This window comes from Mirounga leonina, unplaced genomic scaffold (assembly GCF_011800145.1).
Source record: "Mirounga leonina isolate KUSES-001 unplaced genomic scaffold, KU_Mleo_1.0 Mir_168, whole genome shotgun sequence".
NCBI classification, from domain to species: domain Eukaryota; kingdom Metazoa; phylum Chordata; class Mammalia; order Carnivora; family Phocidae; genus Mirounga; species Mirounga leonina.
This window is the reverse complement of record NW_023270426.1, coordinates 49,957,993-49,978,194: the sequence shown is the minus strand read 5'-3', so window position 1 is coordinate 49,978,194 and position 20,202 is coordinate 49,957,993. Positions and strand designations below refer to the sequence as shown.

The window sequence follows — 20,202 nt, the reverse complement described above, 5'->3', positions numbered from 1 at the left end:
TTATTTATTTATTTATTTATTTATTTATTTATTTATTTATTTATTTAAGTAAGCTCTACACTCAGCATGGGGCTCAAACTCACAACTCTGAGACCAAGTGTCACATACTCTATCCACTGAGCCAGCCAGGCACTTCCCATTTTAACTTTTAGAGACCAATTGTTTCCAGTCTGTCTTTCTTTTTTTTGTTTTTGTTTTTGTTTCAACTTTTTATTTATTTATTTAATTTTGTTTTTAATTCAAATTTTAGTTAACATACAGTGCAGTATTAGTTTCTGGAGTAGAATTTGGTGATTCATCACTTACATGTAACACCCAGTGCTCATCACAAGTGCCCTCCTTAATTAATACCCATCATCTATCTAGCCCATCCCCCACTCATGTCCCTCCAGTCTTTCAACAGACTTTTGAGTCTTCTCATCCTTAAATTTTAAAGGAGAGATAAAATCCCACTGGTATCTCATCATTATAAGCAATGACCTTAGCCCCATTAAAACGAGGAAATATTTTACTACAACCCTGTAAAATCTCCCTTTTAATCCTCATTCATTCCTGATTTTACCTTTTCCCTGCATCCGTCCCCTTTATCTTCTGCTCTTTTGGTGGCTGCATCCGTTATTTGGGGTCTGGTTGCCAATCGCATCCCAGCAGGACCCTCCCAATGCTAGCTCAGCAGGAGCGCTCCCTTTGCTGGTTTTTTTAATCCAGATGTAAAGTCTGACTGTGTCTGACTGGGAGTGGGGTGGGAGCATTCATCTGTCCTGAATGCTGCAAACCATTTGAAACCCCTACAAATATAACTGAATAAAGCTTCAGTTTCTTTCTTTCTTTTTTTTTTTTTTAAGATTTTATTTATTTATTTGAGAGAGAGAGAATGAGAGAGAACACATGAGAGGGGATAGGGTCGGAGGGCAAAGCAGACTCCCAGCCGAGCAAGGAGCCCGATGCAGGAACTCGATCCAGGGACTCCAGGATCATGACCTGAGCCGAAGGCAGTCGCTTAACCGACTGAGCCACCCAGGTGCCCAAAGCTTCAGTTTCTGACACTTCATTTTAATCACAGGTTATGATCATTGTTCCTCTTTCTTTGATGATTGATATACTTTATTTAAACTCCTAGAAACAGAAAGATGTCGCTTGGCTCTGTCCCCAAAATGACAGCAAAAGCCCTCAAATTCACTGTGTTCTTTTTTTTTTTTAATTTTTTTTTTAAAGATTTTTTTTTTTTTTTTTTGAGAGAGACAATGAGATAGAGAGAACATGAGAGGGGGGAGAGTCAGAGGGAGAAGCAGACTCCCTGCTGAGCAGGGAGCCCGATGCGGGACTCGATCCCGGGACTCCAGGATCATGACCTGAGCCGAAGGCAGTCGCTTAACCAACTGAGCCACCCAGGCGCCCAAATTCACTGTGTTCTTACGAATCTCAAGAAATCACCCACAGAGAAGAGCATGTAATTGAGAAGGGCTCTGTGCATAAAATCCTTTCTTAATGAATGCATGGTGATTTAGAGTGCAGCTGTAATACTTAAATCTAGTATATGTGTAATAAATACCCGGAGACGAGATGGTTCTGCTCTGCGTACTTGATGCTGCTGCTGGTGATTCTCATCAGTGAAAATGGCTAATGTTTACTAAGCACTCCTTTTGTGCCCGGCTCTATGTTAAGGTAGGTATCATTGTTATCCTCATTTTCCAAATTAGAAAATCAGGCTCAGAGAGCCGTTTACCCAAACTCACAGCACTTAACTCCAATTCTTTGAATCCATTTTAATGAAATTCGAAATGTGGCAGTAGGGATGATAGAGACAAATGATGACGGTCATTTACCAGCTAGACACCTTCTGGTTTATATCGAGTCATCATTCAGTTCCAGTTTGCCTTAAGGTCTGGCAACAGAGTGTTCTTAAGGGTGTAGTTAATTTAATCTTGAATTAAGAAGACTTGATACAGAACACCCCACTATCCAATGTGTAAGTGAATAAGGCGCTTGAGCCTCTACTCTCCATGCCTGAGCTCTCCCCTCTCTGGTCGTGGTCTGCCCTGTCCCGTCATTCTGGTTTCAGCTCCTCCAAGAAGACTGTGAATGGAGAGATCATATCTTTTTCTACTCACTTCATGAGAGAGAGGGCCTTGTCTGTCTTCTTGGCTGCCATTTCCCCAAAGCTGGGGTGGTCCTTGGCACATGGTAAGCATTCCCCAAAGATTTGTTAAAGGGCTGAGTGAGGACTCTCTTCCGGTCCAGGACCAAACAATCCCCTTTGACTTCAGTGTGACTGATCAAGGGCCAGATTGGACAAACAATTCTGGTATTGTGTGTTTGATTTGCTTAAATCCTCACGGGGACCAGGAACCACCCCCGACCCTGCAACGTCCTGTTAAATAAGCAGCACCTGTGTATGGAACAGTTTCCTAAAAGTCAAGGTCATAGAGTGGCTGGATGAAGGCTCAGAAAACACCATCCAATAATCAAAGTAAATTTTTAGTGCCTTCATTCTCAGTTTTTGGTGGCCTTTTTTCCATTTGTTTATTGTTCCTTACCCACACCCTCCCTCCCCCAATTCTTGAGCCCTTCTCTTTGGTGGGCCCTGTGCTAGGTTCTGGAAATGCAAAGAAGAATGAGACATTGTTCTTGTCCTTGGGAGGCAGAGTTCCCTGGGAAGACGAACCCATGAACAATGAATTAACATACAGAAATAAGTACAATATACAGAGAGACTATCTAGGCAGGGTAGTGGTGGGGGGCGGTAAATGAAAAGTTAACAGAAGATGTGACATTTATCCTGAGAATCAAAATTTAAGTCGGGCAGGAAAGAAGAGGGAGAGCATTTTAGGCAGAGGAACCAACAGGTACAGAGGCAAAGTCAGCATGAAAGGGCATGACGTATCCTAACGACAAGGCGAAGTTAGTTCTACATGAATGAAGCACTGAGCACTTTTCTTTTTTTAAGATTTTATTTTTAAGTAATCTCTACACCCAACATGGGGCTCGAACCCACAACCCCGAGATCAAGAGTCGCACTCTGTACTGACTGAGCCAGCCAGGTGGCCCAGCACAAGGCACTTTTTATGGAGGAGGACAGGTGTTGATGCCCAGTAAGTAGGTTGGGGCCAGATGTAATGGATTCTCTAGGTGGGCTGAAGTTTTTCCTGATTAGAAAGCAATTAGAGATCTTTAAACACGAACAAGACTTGATTGGTTTGGGGCTTCACAGGGATGCCTCTGACAGCGAAGTGAAGCAATCTGTAGGTTGCCATGTGTCCAAGTGGGAAGAGTGCCAGACCCGAGGCCCTGGGGTAGATGGGGGTGGATAGGCTTGAAATCCATTTGAAAGTTAGACTCAGCAGAAGGGAATGCACATTCAATCAGAAATTGAATGTAGAACAAGAGGGAAAGAGAAGAACATTAGATTGTAAATTAGTGTCCAGGTAGATATTTTCTCCAAGATCTTTTAGTAGGAAAAGATTGAATTTACCAAACCCTCTAGGTGACTTCTAAGACACATATTAACCCTCCAATTTGCCTTTTAGTCAAAAATTAAAAAAAAAAAAAAAAAGAAACTAGTCTAAAAGAATCAACCATCAGCAAGCGGGTCCTCTTTTTTAGAGAAGGCGGCATCTTGGTGTTTGAAGTCATGTTGTCTATTTATCTGTCACACTTACGTTGCTGGCCCTGTTCAGAGCCAAGTCTGGGCATTGGTGCAAGGCCCTTGGAGCTTTTCTTGCTTTTTCTTTCAGGATCCCTGAGTCAGAGTGAGGAGGATGTCTCGGGTAAGCCCAGTTGAGGGAGCAATGAGATAGAAATACACACTGATGTTCAGGGTAGCCTCCCACGGCCAAGCCACAGCCTTACCCTGTTGGGAGTAGTCCTAAAAATGAAAGTTCTTGTCATGGTTGCATCTGAACTTCTATCAGCTGGATGAGGATGAGGCTTCATTGTCATACACTTAATGCATTTGCTTAGATCATTGGCTAACCAATGTTTTTCCAAGACTTTTTGACAGTTATTTTTGTTCAGGAAGGAATGATAAAGTGAGATTCACCATCTGTATATGACATTTGTTTTATTTTGACATTTCTTTTCTAGACGGCAAAGTGTTTATAATTAGGTTTCCCTCTGCCAGAAACATTGCTGCAAAACTATTTCCCTAAAAAAAAAAAAAAAAAAAAAAAATTTCAGAGCTTCCTTTACTGGTTGGGAGTCATCTTATTTTGATTTGGAAGTTTTTTCATAAATAAGCCAGTCAGGAAATGAAACGGGAAAATTTTCTCTTGAAAATTAATTCTTAGCAAGAACAAAAGTTAACTTTTGCCCAAAAGAAAATCAGGAGAGCGAGTGAAAAGAAATGTGATAGTTCCATGGTCTTTTTAAATTTTCGTTTGCCAGGTTTAAGTGAACAATAGAGGAAACCTTATTCCAAATGAGCTTGCTGTGTAGTCTTACAGCAACTGTGATCAATTTTATGTCCAGCCTCTTGAAATACCCAGGAGGCTGTGCCGGAACTGATGCATGGAGAGCCCAGCTGTGGGTCCTGTGGCCCTGCTGCTCAGTGGCAGCCATCAGGCAGGGGCCACCTGTGGAGATGCAGACCCCTGGCAAAGCCGAATTGCCCTCTTCGTGCCGCTGGTTGTGCTTCGGCTCTGTGACAGGGGAGTCCGAGAGAAGAAATCGCGGTGTGCTTGTCGACAGTGCTTTCTCTCCAGAGTGCTCTGGAAAATGTGACTGATAACAGAGGACAGAATCCCTTCCCATTGCTAATGGGAAACACAGCCCAGTGAACTAGCGGCAAAAACGGTCCTGCTGGGCGCCTGGGTGGCTCAGTTGGTTGAGCGACTGCCTTCGGCTCAGGTCATGATCCTGGAGTCCCGGGATCGAGTCCCGCATCGGGCTCCCTGCTTGGCAGGGAGTCTGCTTCTCCCTCTGACCCTCCCCCCTCTCATGTACTCTCTCTCATTCTCCCTCTCTCGAATAAATAAATAAAATCTTTAAAAAAAAAAAAAACAATGGTCCTGCTCACCGCATCGGCACCCTCCCCTCATAAGATGTGGAAGCACCTTCCAGCTCCCACGGTAGCCTCAGTGGCCACGTTCTCCTTCCGGCACAGCGTATTTTCCTTTTTGAGTCATACCCGAAGGGCTGCTCTAAGAGTCAGATAGCAGACCCAGCCACCCTCCTCCTCCTCCTCTCCACACGCACTTCCTCCACCACCGTCTAGTATTTTTGTACTGAGCGCTAGCAAGTACGTGGAACGGAGAGACATTATGGACTATCTCAAAGGAGTGCATCTAGTTAAAATGGAGACAACAGGCATCTTCTACAAGCCCTGAGCCAGTATTGTTTATAGCAGTCTAGATAATAGAGCAAAATAACAGTGCTGCTGACTTAGCCATTCTTGACCTCACAGGCAGAGTAAAAACTTCTCTTTCCAGTGTACTCTTGTGTAATATGAACAGCACCTCCTTTTTTTTTTTTTAAAGATTTTATTTATTTATTCATGAGAGAGAGAGAGAGGCAGAGCGAGAAGCAGGCTCCCAAGGAGCAGGGAGCCCGATGTGGGACTCGATCCCAGGACCCTGAGATCATGACCTGAGCCGAAGGCAGACGCTTAACCATCTGAGCCACCCAGGCGCCCTGAACAGCACCTCCTTTTAAGGTTTGAAATGTTGGCTACGGGTGACTGATACTCTGAAGTATACAGAGTATGGAGGAATCCCCTCTGTCAAAAGGATGGTGGCCTCTTGTTTTGAATATACAGGTTTGTTCTTGTAAAGTAGGAAGTGTATTTAATAAGCTGACTTGGGTGACTGTTTGGTCCTTGACTTTTGGTCAAGAAGAGATGTAGGGTTTAAGGAAAGGTTCTTGTAAGTCTGTGATGGCAAATGATGAGACACATCATCCCCAACCCATGTGTTGAAGAATTGTCACCTTCATGTCACCTAGCTCCACTCTTCTCCCTCCCTTCATGAAGCACAGAGAAGAACCAGGCACCTCGTGTGCTAAGGATTTGAACAGAAGCCTCCTTGGCAGTAGAGCCTTGAATTTCTTGCCCGCCAGCAACAAAGGTTCCTCTAAAGGGAAATATCGTCACCTTCTGCTATATCAAAAGGAAGAGTATACACTTTGCTGAGTCTGTGCTTATGGTTTTCATAGGGCAGGGAACCGTTATGTGGCCTGTAGGTATAAAACCCACTGCATACCGGGGACATCAGGAACACGGCACTCTGGGGACAGAAGGCACCTGGGGAGTCGCGCAGACCTTGTTCGCATCCTAGCTTTGCCCCTTATTAGCTATTTGGACTTTTCAAACTTCTTCTTCTTCTTTTTTTCCTAAAAACGAAACGGTTATGATACTAGACTGAGTTATAAATATTAGCTACCGTTTACTGAGCACTGAGGTTATGCCAGGTACCCAGCCAAGAAATGATCATAAACAGTGTCATTTCATTTTCATCATAATGCCTGAGCTAGGAATTCTTCTCTCCACATTGAACATAAAGAAACTGAGGTATCGTGTTGCCCTGGGTCACGTGGCTAGTGCGCGGTTGGCATCAGGCTTCAATTCCAGGTCTCTCAGACTTCAGATTCTGGGAGAGATACTGTAAACTTAAAGTGGTGCCTGGTGCATAGTAGGTGCTTAACAAATACCAGTTCTTTTTCTTTCCGTGTGTTTCCTGTGGCTTTGGTCTTGATTTCTGCGTTGGATTTTTACGTACAACATTCTACAGACTCTAGTAGGTCTGTCCTACTGCCCTCCTGTGGTTCGTTTGGATAACAGTGGTTTGAAAAAAAGATTTAATTGAGGGGTAATATGTATGCAAATAAGGGTTATTTCAAAAGTGTCTGTGGAGTCCCCTGAGTGTATGGGTACTTTTGGAGATACCAATGATTCTACAACCTCAGTATACAAGAAATACCACTTTTTTTTTTTCCTCCTACAGTCCAACTTAATTTCTGAGTTCCACCCAGCTGGTAAGATACTTAATTTCAGTCACTCTTGTAACTTCACCTCTGGCTTCAACTTCAGTTGTCTTGGAAGAGAAGCTTTCTCTTCCCTGGCACAGTGCATCAGTTGAAGCTTTGTCTTGCCATTCTGTCAAGAAGGGAGGAATTTTTCTTGCAATTACTTTTTCCACTCGACTGGTGTGTTTACAAGAGACATTTAGCCCACTGGAGACATCTTCAACTTTCACACCTAAGAAAGAGTTCACATCACCAGGGAGTAGAAGTTTAATTTAGTTACCAGTGTAAATGTTAGAAAGTTTTTCCAGGTGAGTAAAATAAAAAGGTCCCCAACTTATCAGGAGCTTTAACTCACTGAGTGGAATGTCACTTGAGGGTTCTTTTTGTGGATGGGGAAGGGCTCAGTGTACCTGGATTCTTTCTCCTATGTCACACAAAATTGCACACATGCATTTGCAACCTAGTCGTTGATCATTTATACAGGGCTCTATCCCAAGCAGATATCCTCCGGGGACTTGCTTGTTTTTCAGCGACCCTATCCAAGGGGATTTGAAGGTCTCGTGTCAGATTGGTGCCACGCTACACTCTGATTATGTCTGTGTAATGGAGGGAGTGTTGGGCGGGAGAGGGGAGGTTGGTACTGAAGGCAGTAAGGAGGGGGCATCTTTTTTAGTTCTTAAGCCCCATTTAAAAGCAACACAGAAGTCGTGTGTTCTTAAATGTGTCTAGCGTTGTCCTCATGCAAAGACCTAATTGTGTTTCAGATAATGGAGGACAGACTCTGGCAGGGGGCAATAACTGGCCCCTTCGAGGAAGAAAATGGAGCCTGTGGGAAGGAGGCATTCGAGGGGTGGGCTTTGTGGCAAGCCCCTTGCTGAAACAGAAGGGTTTGAAGAACCGGGAGCTCATCCACATTTCTGACTGGCTGCCGACACTCGTGAAGCTGGCCCAGGGAAGCACAAATGGCACCAAGCCTCTGGACGGCTTCGATGTGTGGAAAACCATCAGGTACCTGCTCATCTTCCTTTTTATCCTCCCAGGGCAGAACCTGCAAGAACAGCCTGAAGGGATTGAGGGAAAAGGATAGCTTTTGTGTGAAAATGATAATTTGACTTACAATTAATTATTTTTTTTAAAAAAATAGAAATGTCTTTAGAAATATTGTAATTATATGTATTTTTTAAGTTCTGGATTTGAGATTGTGGCCCTGGGTTTTACGTGAAGAGGAAGATTGTCTTCTGCTGCTCACCCTCTACAGGTGTTTTTTAAGCAAAGAAGCTTCTCAAAGGGGTAGGATAGGGTATTGTGGGCTTCCTGCAGGGGGTCAGGGGACCTGTCCTCTCATCTGCTAGGAGAATGGAGGACCACGCAGGGGATAGAGCTAGAATGTGAGCCAGGGAGTATCTAATGAGCACCCATTATGAACCACCCCCTTTTAGGGGTGGAAAGATTAGGAATGAATAAGACAGGAAGATCCTGGCTTTCATGGAGCTTATATTCTAGTAGAGAAGAGTTGGGGGGGCAGGGGGCAGGGAGAAGAAATAAACAAGTAAACACATAAATAAGCAAGATGACTTCCAGGAGCAATAAACACTATGAAGGCAATAAAACAGAATATTGTGATAGAGAGAGCCGGCAGACATTAAGAGAGGTACACTGGGGAGCAGAACCCAGACTCAGCTTTGGATATGGTGGCAGTCCTTTTCCTGTTCAGCTACCACGGTATAGAAGAATGGCACCCAAGGTGGGGAGGTACACACCTTCAAGGGCGCAGGAAGAACACTATAAACTTGTATTTGTATTTAATTTTATTTTATCTTCATTTAACAATATGTTTTATAAGGTACATAATGTTTTAGAAGATTAGTACATATATCCAATTGATAAATAAATGTACATATATCGGAGATTTTGTTTTTACTGATAGAATGGCAGTTGTCTAGTGCAATAGTATTTAACCTTGGTTTGGTGTTACAGAGGGAGAAAAAGTGGCTGATTGTCTAGTCCCTAGTGGCCAGGAGGAGACAACCTCCTCATGCTCTCTTCATCATCCCACTCCAGATGCCCCATCTCAAAAATAGTAGGGTTTCTATTCTTAGGAAATATGCCGTGGAGTAGGAGTAAAGGGTCATGATAACATGTTAACATATCCTCAAATAGTTCAGAAAAAATTGTGTTTATGTATTTCAATTTATATTTCAAACATACACACAATGTGTGTGTGTGTTTGTGTGTGTGTGTGTGTGTGTGCAGAGAGAAAGAATACATACCAAGTCAAATATTAACAGTAAGATAATCTGGGTAAAGGGCATAGGTGTTCTTTTACTATTTCTTATTTTTGCAACTTTCTTTAAATTTGATATTATTTCCAAATAAAATTTTTTTTAAAGTAGGAGATTCTGGCAACACCGGGGCCCACCTTTCCACAAAGCCAACTGACAGGAATCAAGTAGTTGCTGTCTTCCTTAGATAAAGTATTCCCTCTTCAAATCACATCTCCACTGCCCCCAAATCCCAACCCCGGCCCACTTCATTCATTTATGTTAGCTACCTGGTCTGTGTACATTTAGGTTTATAATCCACAGTGCATAGTCTGTATCTACCATAATTTAACCAATCCCAAGTGCTAGATATACTGGTTACCTCTAATCTTTATATTATCAGTTTTTTTTTTAATTTTTTTAAAAGATTTTATTTATTTATTTGAGACAGAGAGAATGAGAGAGAGAGAGAGCACATGAGACGGGGGAGGGTCAGAGGGAGAAGCAGGCTCCCTGCCGAGCAGGGAGCCGGATGCGGGACTCAATCCCGGGACTCCAGGATCATGACCTGAGCCGAAGGCAGTCGCTTAACCAACTGAGCCACCCAGGCGCCCTATATTATCAGTTTTTATGTAAGCAATATTCAGTATTAAAAATAGTAGGATTTGGGGTGCCTGGGTGGCTCAGACGGTTAAGTGTCCAACTCTTCACCTCAGCTCAGGTCTTGATCTCAGGGTCATGAGTTCAAGCCCTGCATTGGGCTCCACGCTGGCCAGGGAGCCTACTTAAAAATAAAAATAAAAATAAATAGTAGTGTTTGACATAAGATTGCTTTATGCAGAGGAAGTTTGACAGCTATTAAAGTTTTAATGCTAAAGTTTAAAATCTCCTTTGAGCTTAGAAATGGATGAAAGAAGCATTCAGCAAGGCTATTCAGCCTCTGACAAGCATGGAGTCTATTGGTTCCTTTGTAATGAATCTCATCCGGGAGGTGAGACAGGGAAGGTCTTCATCTCCTGATTTGATTAGCTTTGTATCCTTTTTCTTTCAATTATTTTGCAACTCCAAGTTCCCAAGTTTTCTTTAGAGAATTTATCAAATTTAAAAGATCTTTTCTCAAAAAGCAAAATTTAAAACATCAGGAAGCTCTTCCTTTACCTTCTCCTATTTTCCAACTATTATTTCAGTCCTTCTTATAAATCATACTGTTTGGGGGAAAAATCCTAACCAGCCCCAAACTGTCTCCTATTCTTACCTGAGAAATTGGTTTTTCAGTTTGGATTGAATGACCAGTTTATGATTTGCCATTTAAAGAGAACTCAACCATATCCACGTCATCAAACAGCTAAGCCAAGAAGTAAACAACAAAAGGTTTTCTCTCATTAGTTGTTTTGAAAATTTATACTCATTATTTGCTCATTCATACAAGATGAATTTTTCTTTTTCTTTATAATATTTCTGCCCCTACTTGTGATCTGTGTTCTGTGGTTACTCTATTTTTATTTAACTTCCCTGAGTGTCAGTAATATATACTCATTGTAGATAATTTGCAAAGTTCAGGCAATAAAAATAATCACCCAAATGTTACCTGGAAACAGCTACCATAAACGTGTCATATTTCCTTAAAATTTTCTTCTTAGCATTTTTTTACTACCTCTTTTTTGCCCCACTTCACACATTATCACTTTTGATCATGTCATTCAAGAAACTCATTGCAAACATTATTTCAATGACTGCATATTCTGTCATATGCCTTGATATACTTAATCATTCCCTTAATATAGATTGATTTTTCCTTTTTTATCATTAACAGTGGGGTAAACAATTTCTTCATAAAATCTCTGTCTATATTTTGGATTTTTCCCATTAGGTAGAAACTATTGAAAATTAAATTATTAAACTAGAGAATGACTTCTACGTATTGATTTATTTTTTTGAATGTCACTCAGTTTTATTGCATACATTTTTAGGTTTTTTTTTGTGTGTTGCTGTGGAACACAGACCTTGAAAAAGTTTGCCTAATTTTGGAGAGTGAAGAAAATAGGTATCAAGTTAAATCTGAGTTTGATTTTGTTAAAATATCTAGATATTTCATCATTCAATGGTGAGGCAACAAGTAGCAACCAGAGATGTATATTCAAGGGACATGTTGGGTAGTTTGTGTTCTGTAGTCCAGTTAGATATCGTCTCACACCTTTCTCTCCTCTGACTGACTTATGACTGGTGAATTCATAATGTGAGGAAAAATGGTATAGTTTAATTTCATTTTTCTAGCCTTATTGAGATATAAATGACATAAAGCATTTTGTAAACTTAAGGTGTACATCATAAACATTTGATACACATATATACTGGGAAGTGATCCCTACAGTAAGGTTAGTTAGCACATTTATCACCTCTCATAGTTATTATTTTTATGTGTGTGGGGAGAACATTTAAGATCTACTCTCTTAATAACTTTCAAGTATATAATACAGTATTGTTAACTACAGTCAGCATGCTATACGGTAGATCCCCAGAACTTACTCATAGCTGGAAGTTTGTACCCTTTGACCAACATCTCCCCATTTCCCCTACCCTCCAGGCCCTGGCAACCACCATTCTACTCTCTGTTTCTAAGAGTTCAGCTCCCCCTCCTCTCTGTTTTTTAGATTCCACGTGTACGAGATATACAGAATTTAGAGATGACCATTTTGAAAGCATTTGACAGACATTATAACATTGTGTTCCAAAAAAGTAGCAATATACTCTTATTCCACTGGTATATGAGAATTCTCATCTCCTCCACAAATTTTCCTTATATAGCTTTTAAAAACCTCTTTGTTGATATCATAGGCAAAATCATCTCATTTTAACTCAGATTTTTTTATTATTAAAGAAATTAATTTTTAAATGTTTTCCATTCCGTTTGTATTTTCTCTTTTGAAAATGTTCATGACTTTTTACGTTTATTTACTGAAGTTTGTGTTTTCTTGCTGAAATCAGTTTCTCTTTTGCCTTTGTGGTCAGAAGGCTTTTTCTCAGCCTGAAATGCGCTAAATATTTTCTTCTAAGTGTGGTGTTTTGATTTTCTTCCATATAATTCTTGAACTGTTAAGCGATGATTATGTGTGTTATGTGAGGTCAATATCTAAATCAGAGGAGTGAGTTTTCTCCAGGTTTTTGATTCTTAGACCTCTTTGAGACTCTAAAAGCTGTGAATTTACAGAAGGAAAGTACCTAAACATATGCACAAAAGTTTGGAAAGAATTAATTTTTGTGATATTGAACACTGATTATACATTATTTCTATGTGGTTACACATAGAAAAATATGAAAACCATTCTTTATAAACCTGCCTCATAAATTTTTTTTAAGGTTTTTTTTTTTTATTTATTCATATGAGACAGAGAGATACAGAGAGAGAGCATGAGCAGGGGGAGAGGCAGAGGGAGAGGGAGAAGCAGACTCCCCGCTGAGCCGGGAGCCCAATGTGGGTCTCAATCCCGGACCTAGAGATCATGACCTGAGCCGGAGGCAGACGCTCAACCATCTGAGCCACCCAGGCACCCCTGTCTCATAAATTTTTTTTAAAGAAAATCTGTTACTTTATTTTTTTTAAGTTTATGTAATTTTTTTCTAGTAATCTCTACACCCAGTGTGAGGCTCGAACTCATGACTCCAGGATCAAGAGTTGCATGCTCTTCAGACTGAGCCAGCCAAGCACCCCTCTCTCATTAATTTTTACAGCAAAAATTAATACCTACTTTATGATAAGAAGGAAATAGAACAAGAATTTCCAAGCAAAGCAAAGCTTGAACTTTAATTCAGCTAATCACTAATTTCACTGTGAAAGCTGTTGCGGTTTGACTTAAAGAAATAGGAGAAAGTTGGGGCGCCTGGGTGGCTCAGTCGTTAAGCGTCTGCCTTCGGCTCAGGTCATAATCCCAGGGTCCTGGGATCGAGTCCCGCATTGGGCTCCCTGCTCGGCAGGAAGCCTGCTTCTCCCTCTCCGACTGCCCCTGTTTGTGTTCCTGCTCTCGCTCTCTCTCTGTCAAATAAATAAATAAAATCTTAAAAAAAAAAAAGAAATAGGAGAAAGTTTTGAGTGGTTTTTATATGACAACATATGAGTCATACTTGACATCCAATCAGTTTTGATTTTTGTTTTGTTTTTGTTTTGGTGGCAAAAGTGTAAAATCCTGGCTTGCAAAAGCACATCATAGCAAATGGAGTCAAAACTTTGTAGTACACTTTGCCAAACGAGGGTAGGCTTAAGTTGAGAAACAGTTGAGTTCTGTTGGAATTATTTCCTCTGTCCCCAACTCCCTGAGGCTGTTACCTTTCGCAAAGTCTAAGTCTTTGATGTTTGTCCACATCACCAAATTTTGGATGATATATCCATATTTTAATCTTAAGATTATATTGATTACGAGTAACCTTTAAAAGTTTGGCACATGTTTGCTTCTGCCTGCAAAGAAACTGGAAAAAGTTTGGGCACCCTTAACTCCAGATTGGGGAAAAGTCTCTCTTCAGTGTTAGAAGGATACTGAACTCCTGGTGACCCATCTCTTACAGAACAGGAGCTTTCCATTCTCGATCAGCCTACATAATATTGACTGCAGGGGACACCTGGGTGGCTCAGGCGTTAAGCGTCTGCCTTCGGCTCAGGTCATGATCCCAGGGTCCTGGGATCGAGCCCCGCATTGGGCTCCCTGCTCAGTGGTAAGCCTGCTTCTCCCTCTCCCACCCGCCCTGCTTGTGTTCCCTCTGTCGCTGTCTCTCTCTGTCAAATAAATAAATAAATAAAATCTTTAAAAAAAAAAAAAAAGAATATTGACTGCAGGGCTTTAGCAAGAGATACAGCCAAAAATATTGTCCAAGTATGCTAAACTACAAGAGAGAGGGCTTTCCTTTTCTGATTGAAAAAAAAGTAAAATTTCTGCCCAAAGTTTTAATTAAGCATTTCAAGACTTTGCTCTGGAACTCCAGCACATTTCTGTTTAGTAAATGGAGAACTACTCTCCTTCTGCCCCTATTTCTTGATGAAAGACCCTGAAAAATGACTCAGCCCCTCTGGCCTTGAAGTTGATGCTTCTCACAGCATTAGGCAGGCTGTTATTCGTTATGAGTGGTGCAACATTTGGCACCCATCACTGCTGATAGAGAAAGCATCCAGTCACACTGACATCTGGAGCTTCTTTTTCCAAAACAGCAAAAACAAATGGACAGCCAAATGTCAGAGACACTTGATCTGTGCCCAGGATTCTGGAACTTTCTTCTAGTCAGTTATTTACTTGGAATGCCAGTCTCAAGATAATGCTAATTTTTGAAAATTTCAGAAGGGTCTCATGAAATAGGAATCCCAGTAATAGGCTTGGCTGTACTGTGAGCATCAGAGGTTTCTGCTAGTTGCATAGTTATCAGTTCCTCTTAGACCTGCTTCCAGATATTAAAATTTTAGAAGAATTAGCAGTTCTGGAGAGAGTGACATTATTTGCAACAGGAGCTCCTTCAACCGCTTCAGTTTCTCTTCTGTTCCAAACCACAGTGCATGTTATCATTTGTGGGGACACAGCTTCTCTAAGTTCTTTCCAGTTCTGTATGGTTTTTCTGCTTTTCAACTTGGTAAGCAGCCTGTAGGTTGTTTTAAGACATTTCAAAGGATCAATGTCTCACAATATCTCCTGCTTCTTTTTTTTTTTTAACTATTTTATATTTTATTACACTTAAATAAAACAAAAGCAGAACCCTAATCATAATGGCAGGTATCATTTTTATTTCTCATTAATGGGAAACTCTTCTTGATGTTATAACATGATAATAGTGACAATCAAATATTATCTGATGATGTAAAATATCTTAAAAAGTTAATAACTTAAAACTTGGGGCACCTGGGTAACTTAGTCAGTTAAGCGTCTGCCCTCAGGTCAGGTCATGATCCCGGGGTCCTGGGATCGAGCCGAGCCCCGTGTCGGGCTCCCTGCTCCACGGGGAGCCTGCTTCTCCTTCTCCCTCTCCTCCTTCCCCTTGTGCTTGCACTCTCTCTCTCAAATAAATAAATAAATAAAAGCCAACAACAACAACAGCAACAAAAACTTAAAATATCCCCCTGCTATGGGTTAAATTTCAGGAGGAAAACTGAAGGGAAAATAAGTCACTTTTAACCCCACTTTCAGGGATACCAAGGCCAGTGAAACACAATGGTCAATGAGCCAAAGGTTAAGAACCTCTGAACTAAGATAATACTTTATTCCAAGTATTACCAAGACCACCCACGCTGATTATTGAATAATTATTATTGAATAATATTTACATTGTTATTATTATTGAATAAAGTTTCTGTTTACACTAACTTGTAGGACCACTTTAATTATGTTTTAAGTTCTTATTACTGCTGTCTTCTGTCTTGGTGCCATCTGGTTTAGTCCACGACTTCTCTGTCATGTTAACACTTCACTGTTGTAATGTGTAATCTGTTGTAAATATACATTTTAGAGTGTGTTTAAATACCTGGTAGAAATAATTACCCACGTCTCCATTCTATTTTCTTTGCAAAATTTTCTTGACTAGTCCCACTTTTTAAATTATTTTCTGGGCTCTAGAATTATTTTGTTAAATTAAAAAAAAAAAAGCTCTTTTTTTTTTTTTTTTTTTCCTAAAGAGAGAGAGAGGAGGGGAAGCAGGGGAGGTAGCAGAGGGAGAGGGAGAAGCAGGCTCTCTGCTGAGCAGGGAGCCTGATGCGGGGCTCAATCCCAGGACCCCGGGATCATGACCTGAGCCGAAGGCAGATGCTTAACAGACTGAGCCACCCAGGCACCCCTAAAAAAAAAAAGCTTTTTATAAATTAGGTTGAATGAGATTAAACCTGAAAGTTAATTTGGGAAGAATGGAGATATCCAGTCTTTTTATCTGGACACTTAAAGTTGCCCTCAGCTTGCTGATGCTCTTTTCATTTTTTTTTTTAACATTACTTTTTCCTCTGTATTTCATTTTGGATAGATTCTATTGCTGTGCCTGCAGTCTTATTATTTTTTTTCTCAATGCCTAATCTTCCATTAATTCTCTTCAGTATATTTTTCATCTCACCCTTTGTAGGTTTTCACTTCTAGAGGTTCATTCGGGTCTTTTTTATATCCTCCATTTCTCTAGGTAACTTTATGAACATACAGAATACAGTTAAAATAACTTTTTTATTGTTGTTAAAGATTTTTTTATTCATTTGAGAGAGAGAGAGCGCGTGTGCGTGAGAGACTGAGAGCATGAGCAGGGGGGAGGGGCAGAGGGAGGGAGAGGGAGAAGCAGGCTCCCCACTGAGTAGTGAACCTGACGTGGGGCTCGATCCTAGGACCCCAGGATCATGTCCTGAGCCGAAGGCAGATGCTGAACATGCTGAGCCACCCAGGCGCCCCTAAAATAACTTTTAATGACTCCTGCTAATTCCAACATCTATGTCAGTTCTGGGTTGGTTGTGACTGAATAATTATTCTCTTCACTATGGGTCACGTTTTCATGACTTTTAATCTTTGATTTTATGCCAGACATTGTGCATTTTATCTTGTTAGGTGCTAGATATTTATGTATTGTTATAAATCTTCTTGCTTTGTTCTGAGATGTAGTGACTTAGAAATAGTTTGCTTCTTCTGGGTATTGCATTGTAATTTATTAGGCAGGTCCAGACCTGTGCTCAGGCTAGGGCTAAGTTTTCTCCACTCCTGAGTCACAACCTCCCAGTAATCAACCCAGTACCCTGTGAATCTGGCTGGAGGGAGCATGTGCTGGTTCCAACTCTGTGTGAATGCTGGGCACTGTTCCTTTTCATCTTTTCAGGTGGTTCTTTCCCCAGTTTGAGGTAGTTCCCTCACATATATCTGATCAGTGCTCAGCTCTGAGAATATCTTTCTGTGCAGCTTTCTCTACTCTGGTACTCTGTCCTATGAACCTTAGGTCCCTTGGTCTGTCTGGACCCTCAGCTCTGCATCCTCAACTCAGGGAGTCCACTGGGCTATGCCTCAGTGTCCCTTCTCTGCACCAGGGCCTGGAAACTCTCTCAAGGTGACTTCAAGCTAAGTTAATGATAAGATTCACCTCCTCTGTTTCCTACACCCAGGGATCACTGTCCTTTGCCTGATATTCCCTGTTTTGACAAGTGTTGTTTCATATGTTCTGTTTTTCTTCAGGTTGTTTTAGGTAGGAGGTTAAATCCACCCTGCATGCTACTCCATCTTGGCTGGAGGAAGAAATACTCAAAGAAAATTTTATTGTGCCTTTACTTTCTTGATCACTATTTTCCTGCTTATTTTCCACTTTCAAGTGCTTGTTAATTTAATCTGGGATCATAGACCCAGCTTTCTAAACATAATCTTATAAATCTTATAACTCTTCTTTTCAAAAAGTTTTTTCTTCTGTATTCAACTTTGTAATCACATATGAGAAATTATGTATGTTGATCTGCATGTTTAATTATCTTTAATGTTACCAACACTCCTTTTATTAAAAAGCTTTGCCATTCTTCAGTTCCTAATTTTAATTAATCTTTCAGTTGGTTGCTTCATATTTTAAAGCAGTTTTCAGTAGAGGTCCATAAATGATGAGGGTTTTTTTTTTTTTTTAAGATTTTATTTATTTGAGAGAGAGAAAGAGGGAGAGAGTGTGGGGGGAGGAGCAGAGGGAGAGGGACAAGCAGACCCCATGCTAAACCCAGAGCCTGATGCGGGACTCAGTCTCAGGGCCCTGAGATCATGACCTGAACCGAAACCAAGAGTCGGGTGCTTAACTGACTGAGCCACCCAGGCTTGAGGGTTTTTTTTAAAATACTTCCATATGAAAGAATATCTGTTACCTTCAAACATAAATAATAACCTTACAATTCTTGCCAAATCTCTTCTCCTCAAGATTCTATACACATTGCTTTATTGTCTTCTGGTAAGAACCATCACAGCAAGGGTTTGCCTGCAAACAAAAAGAAAACTGAGATTCTGATCTTGGTATCTGACAAGGTAGAATTTATGTCGAAATTAGTGAACGGCATAACAGTGGGGATGGCGCAAATGATTCCTTCTTTGACCTAAGTATTTAGAAGTGTGTTACTTAATTTACAAATATGTTAGGTTTTCTGTAGTTATTGATTTTTAGTTTAATTGTGTTGTGGTCAGAGGACCTACTTTGTATTATTGAGTCTGTTTAAGTCTGACCTGGGCTCTACATATGATCTTTCTTGGTGTCTGTCACATGAACTTGAAAAGAATGCATATTCTGTAGTTCTGAGGTATAGTGTTAGGTTTTTCTTGGTGATCCAGTCAGAAAATATTTTGTTTTAGTAGGTGAGTTTATGTATATTGCCATGAGTGGTATTTTTATTCCTAGCTTTGTCATATTGTTTTATGTTATATTTACTCTTATCTTTGACCTTTGATGTTTTTGTTCTTTTCATATTTAGAATGATTTATATGCTATTCTAGTGTTCACCTTTATCCTAATACCTTTACAGACGGTCCCTGATTTATGATTTTTTGACTCTGTGATGGTGCGAAAGTGATACACATTCAGTAGAAACCATACTTCCAAGTTTGACTTTTGATTTTTTTTTTTTTAATTTTATTTATTTATTCATGAGAGACAGAGAGAGAGAGAGAGGCAGAGGGAGAAGCAGGCTCCCAAGGAGCAGGGAGCCCGATGCGGGACTCGATCCCAGGACCCTGAGATCATGACCTGAGCTGAAGGCAGACGCTCAACCATCTGAACCACCCAGGCGCCCTTGACTTTTGATCTTTTCCCGGGCTAGTAATACGCGGTATGATGCTCTCTTGTGATGCTAGACAGCAAGCCACAGCTCCTAGTCAGCCGTGCGATCATGAGGGTAAACAACCAATATGCTGACAGCCGTTCTGCTTTTCACTTGCAGTACAGTATTTATTAAATTATATGAGGTATTTAACACTTTATTGTACAATAGGCTTGTGTTAGATGACCTACCCAACAGTAGCCTAATATGAGTATTCTGAGCACATTTGAGATGAGCTAGGCTATGTTTTTCCATAGGTTGGGTGTATTAAATGTATTTTCACCTTATTATATTTTCAATTTAAAATGGGTTTATTGGGACATATTCCCATTACAAGTCAAGGAGGATCTGTATATAATTCTCTTAGTCTTCCTTTTTTACTTAGGTTCTACTATTTGGTTTGTTAGCCTCAAATGGCATCTTTGACTCCTACTTATTACCCATAAGGAAATTAAGTAGTGTATTTAACTCAACCCTTTCACATGTCTCTTCCAGTCTTATTCTTAGTTGTATTATTTCTACCTGGTCAGAGCATATAATATATAGAATACTGTTCTATCCTCATTCACAATTTTGTTTTAGTCTTAGATCTACATTAATATATTCCATGGTAACCACTTCTGAATTTCTAAAATGTTCTCAATTATCTTTTAGTTGGAGGAATTAATTCTTTAAGAGATTTCTCAGGATTCTTTGAATTCTTGAGTATTTATTAAAGCATTTTCTACAACCTTGATAATTGAAAAACAGTTCAACTGATACAAAATCCTTGTCTCATACTTTCTTTCCTTGAATTTCTTGAAAGTATTACTCCACTTTTATTTGTTTTTTTATGATGCTGTTGATACATTTAATGTCAACATGATTTTATTTTTTTCAAGTAACTGGTCTTTTTGCCTGGAGGCTCAGAAGATTTGTATTATTATTCCGATTTAAAGTCTAAGACTTTTACTAGCTCTGTCTCAAAGGGGACCATGTATATTCTTAGATATATAGTGAGTTCTTTCAATCTGTATATTCAGATCTTTTATTTCAGAGACTTTTGAATTATAGTTTCAAATATATTTCTCTCCTGCGTTTCTTCTTCAGGGACTGCAATTATAAATATTATTGAATTTACATATCCTTTGCTTCTCTCTGATTCTTTTTCTTTATTCTGAATTATTTTCTCTCTTTTCATTTTTATTCTCTATAAGCCTCATATACTTTGAGTTATATATA

At 40.1% G+C, this 20,202-nt stretch overlaps 1 protein-coding gene across 2 annotated transcripts in view; it reads left to right on the top strand.

Annotated features, from left to right (window-relative positions):
- The window catches only part of ARSB (arylsulfatase B), a 166,457-nt gene that overhangs the window by 69,275 nt on the left and 76,980 nt on the right, over positions 1-20,202 (top strand). For both annotated transcript variants that reach the window (XM_035014717.1, XM_035014718.1), the window contains exon 5: positions 7,722-7,965. In XM_035014717.1, the coding sequence (XP_034870608.1) occupies positions 7,722-7,965 (244 nt within the window). The remainder of the gene's footprint in view (positions 1-7,721; positions 7,966-20,202) is intronic.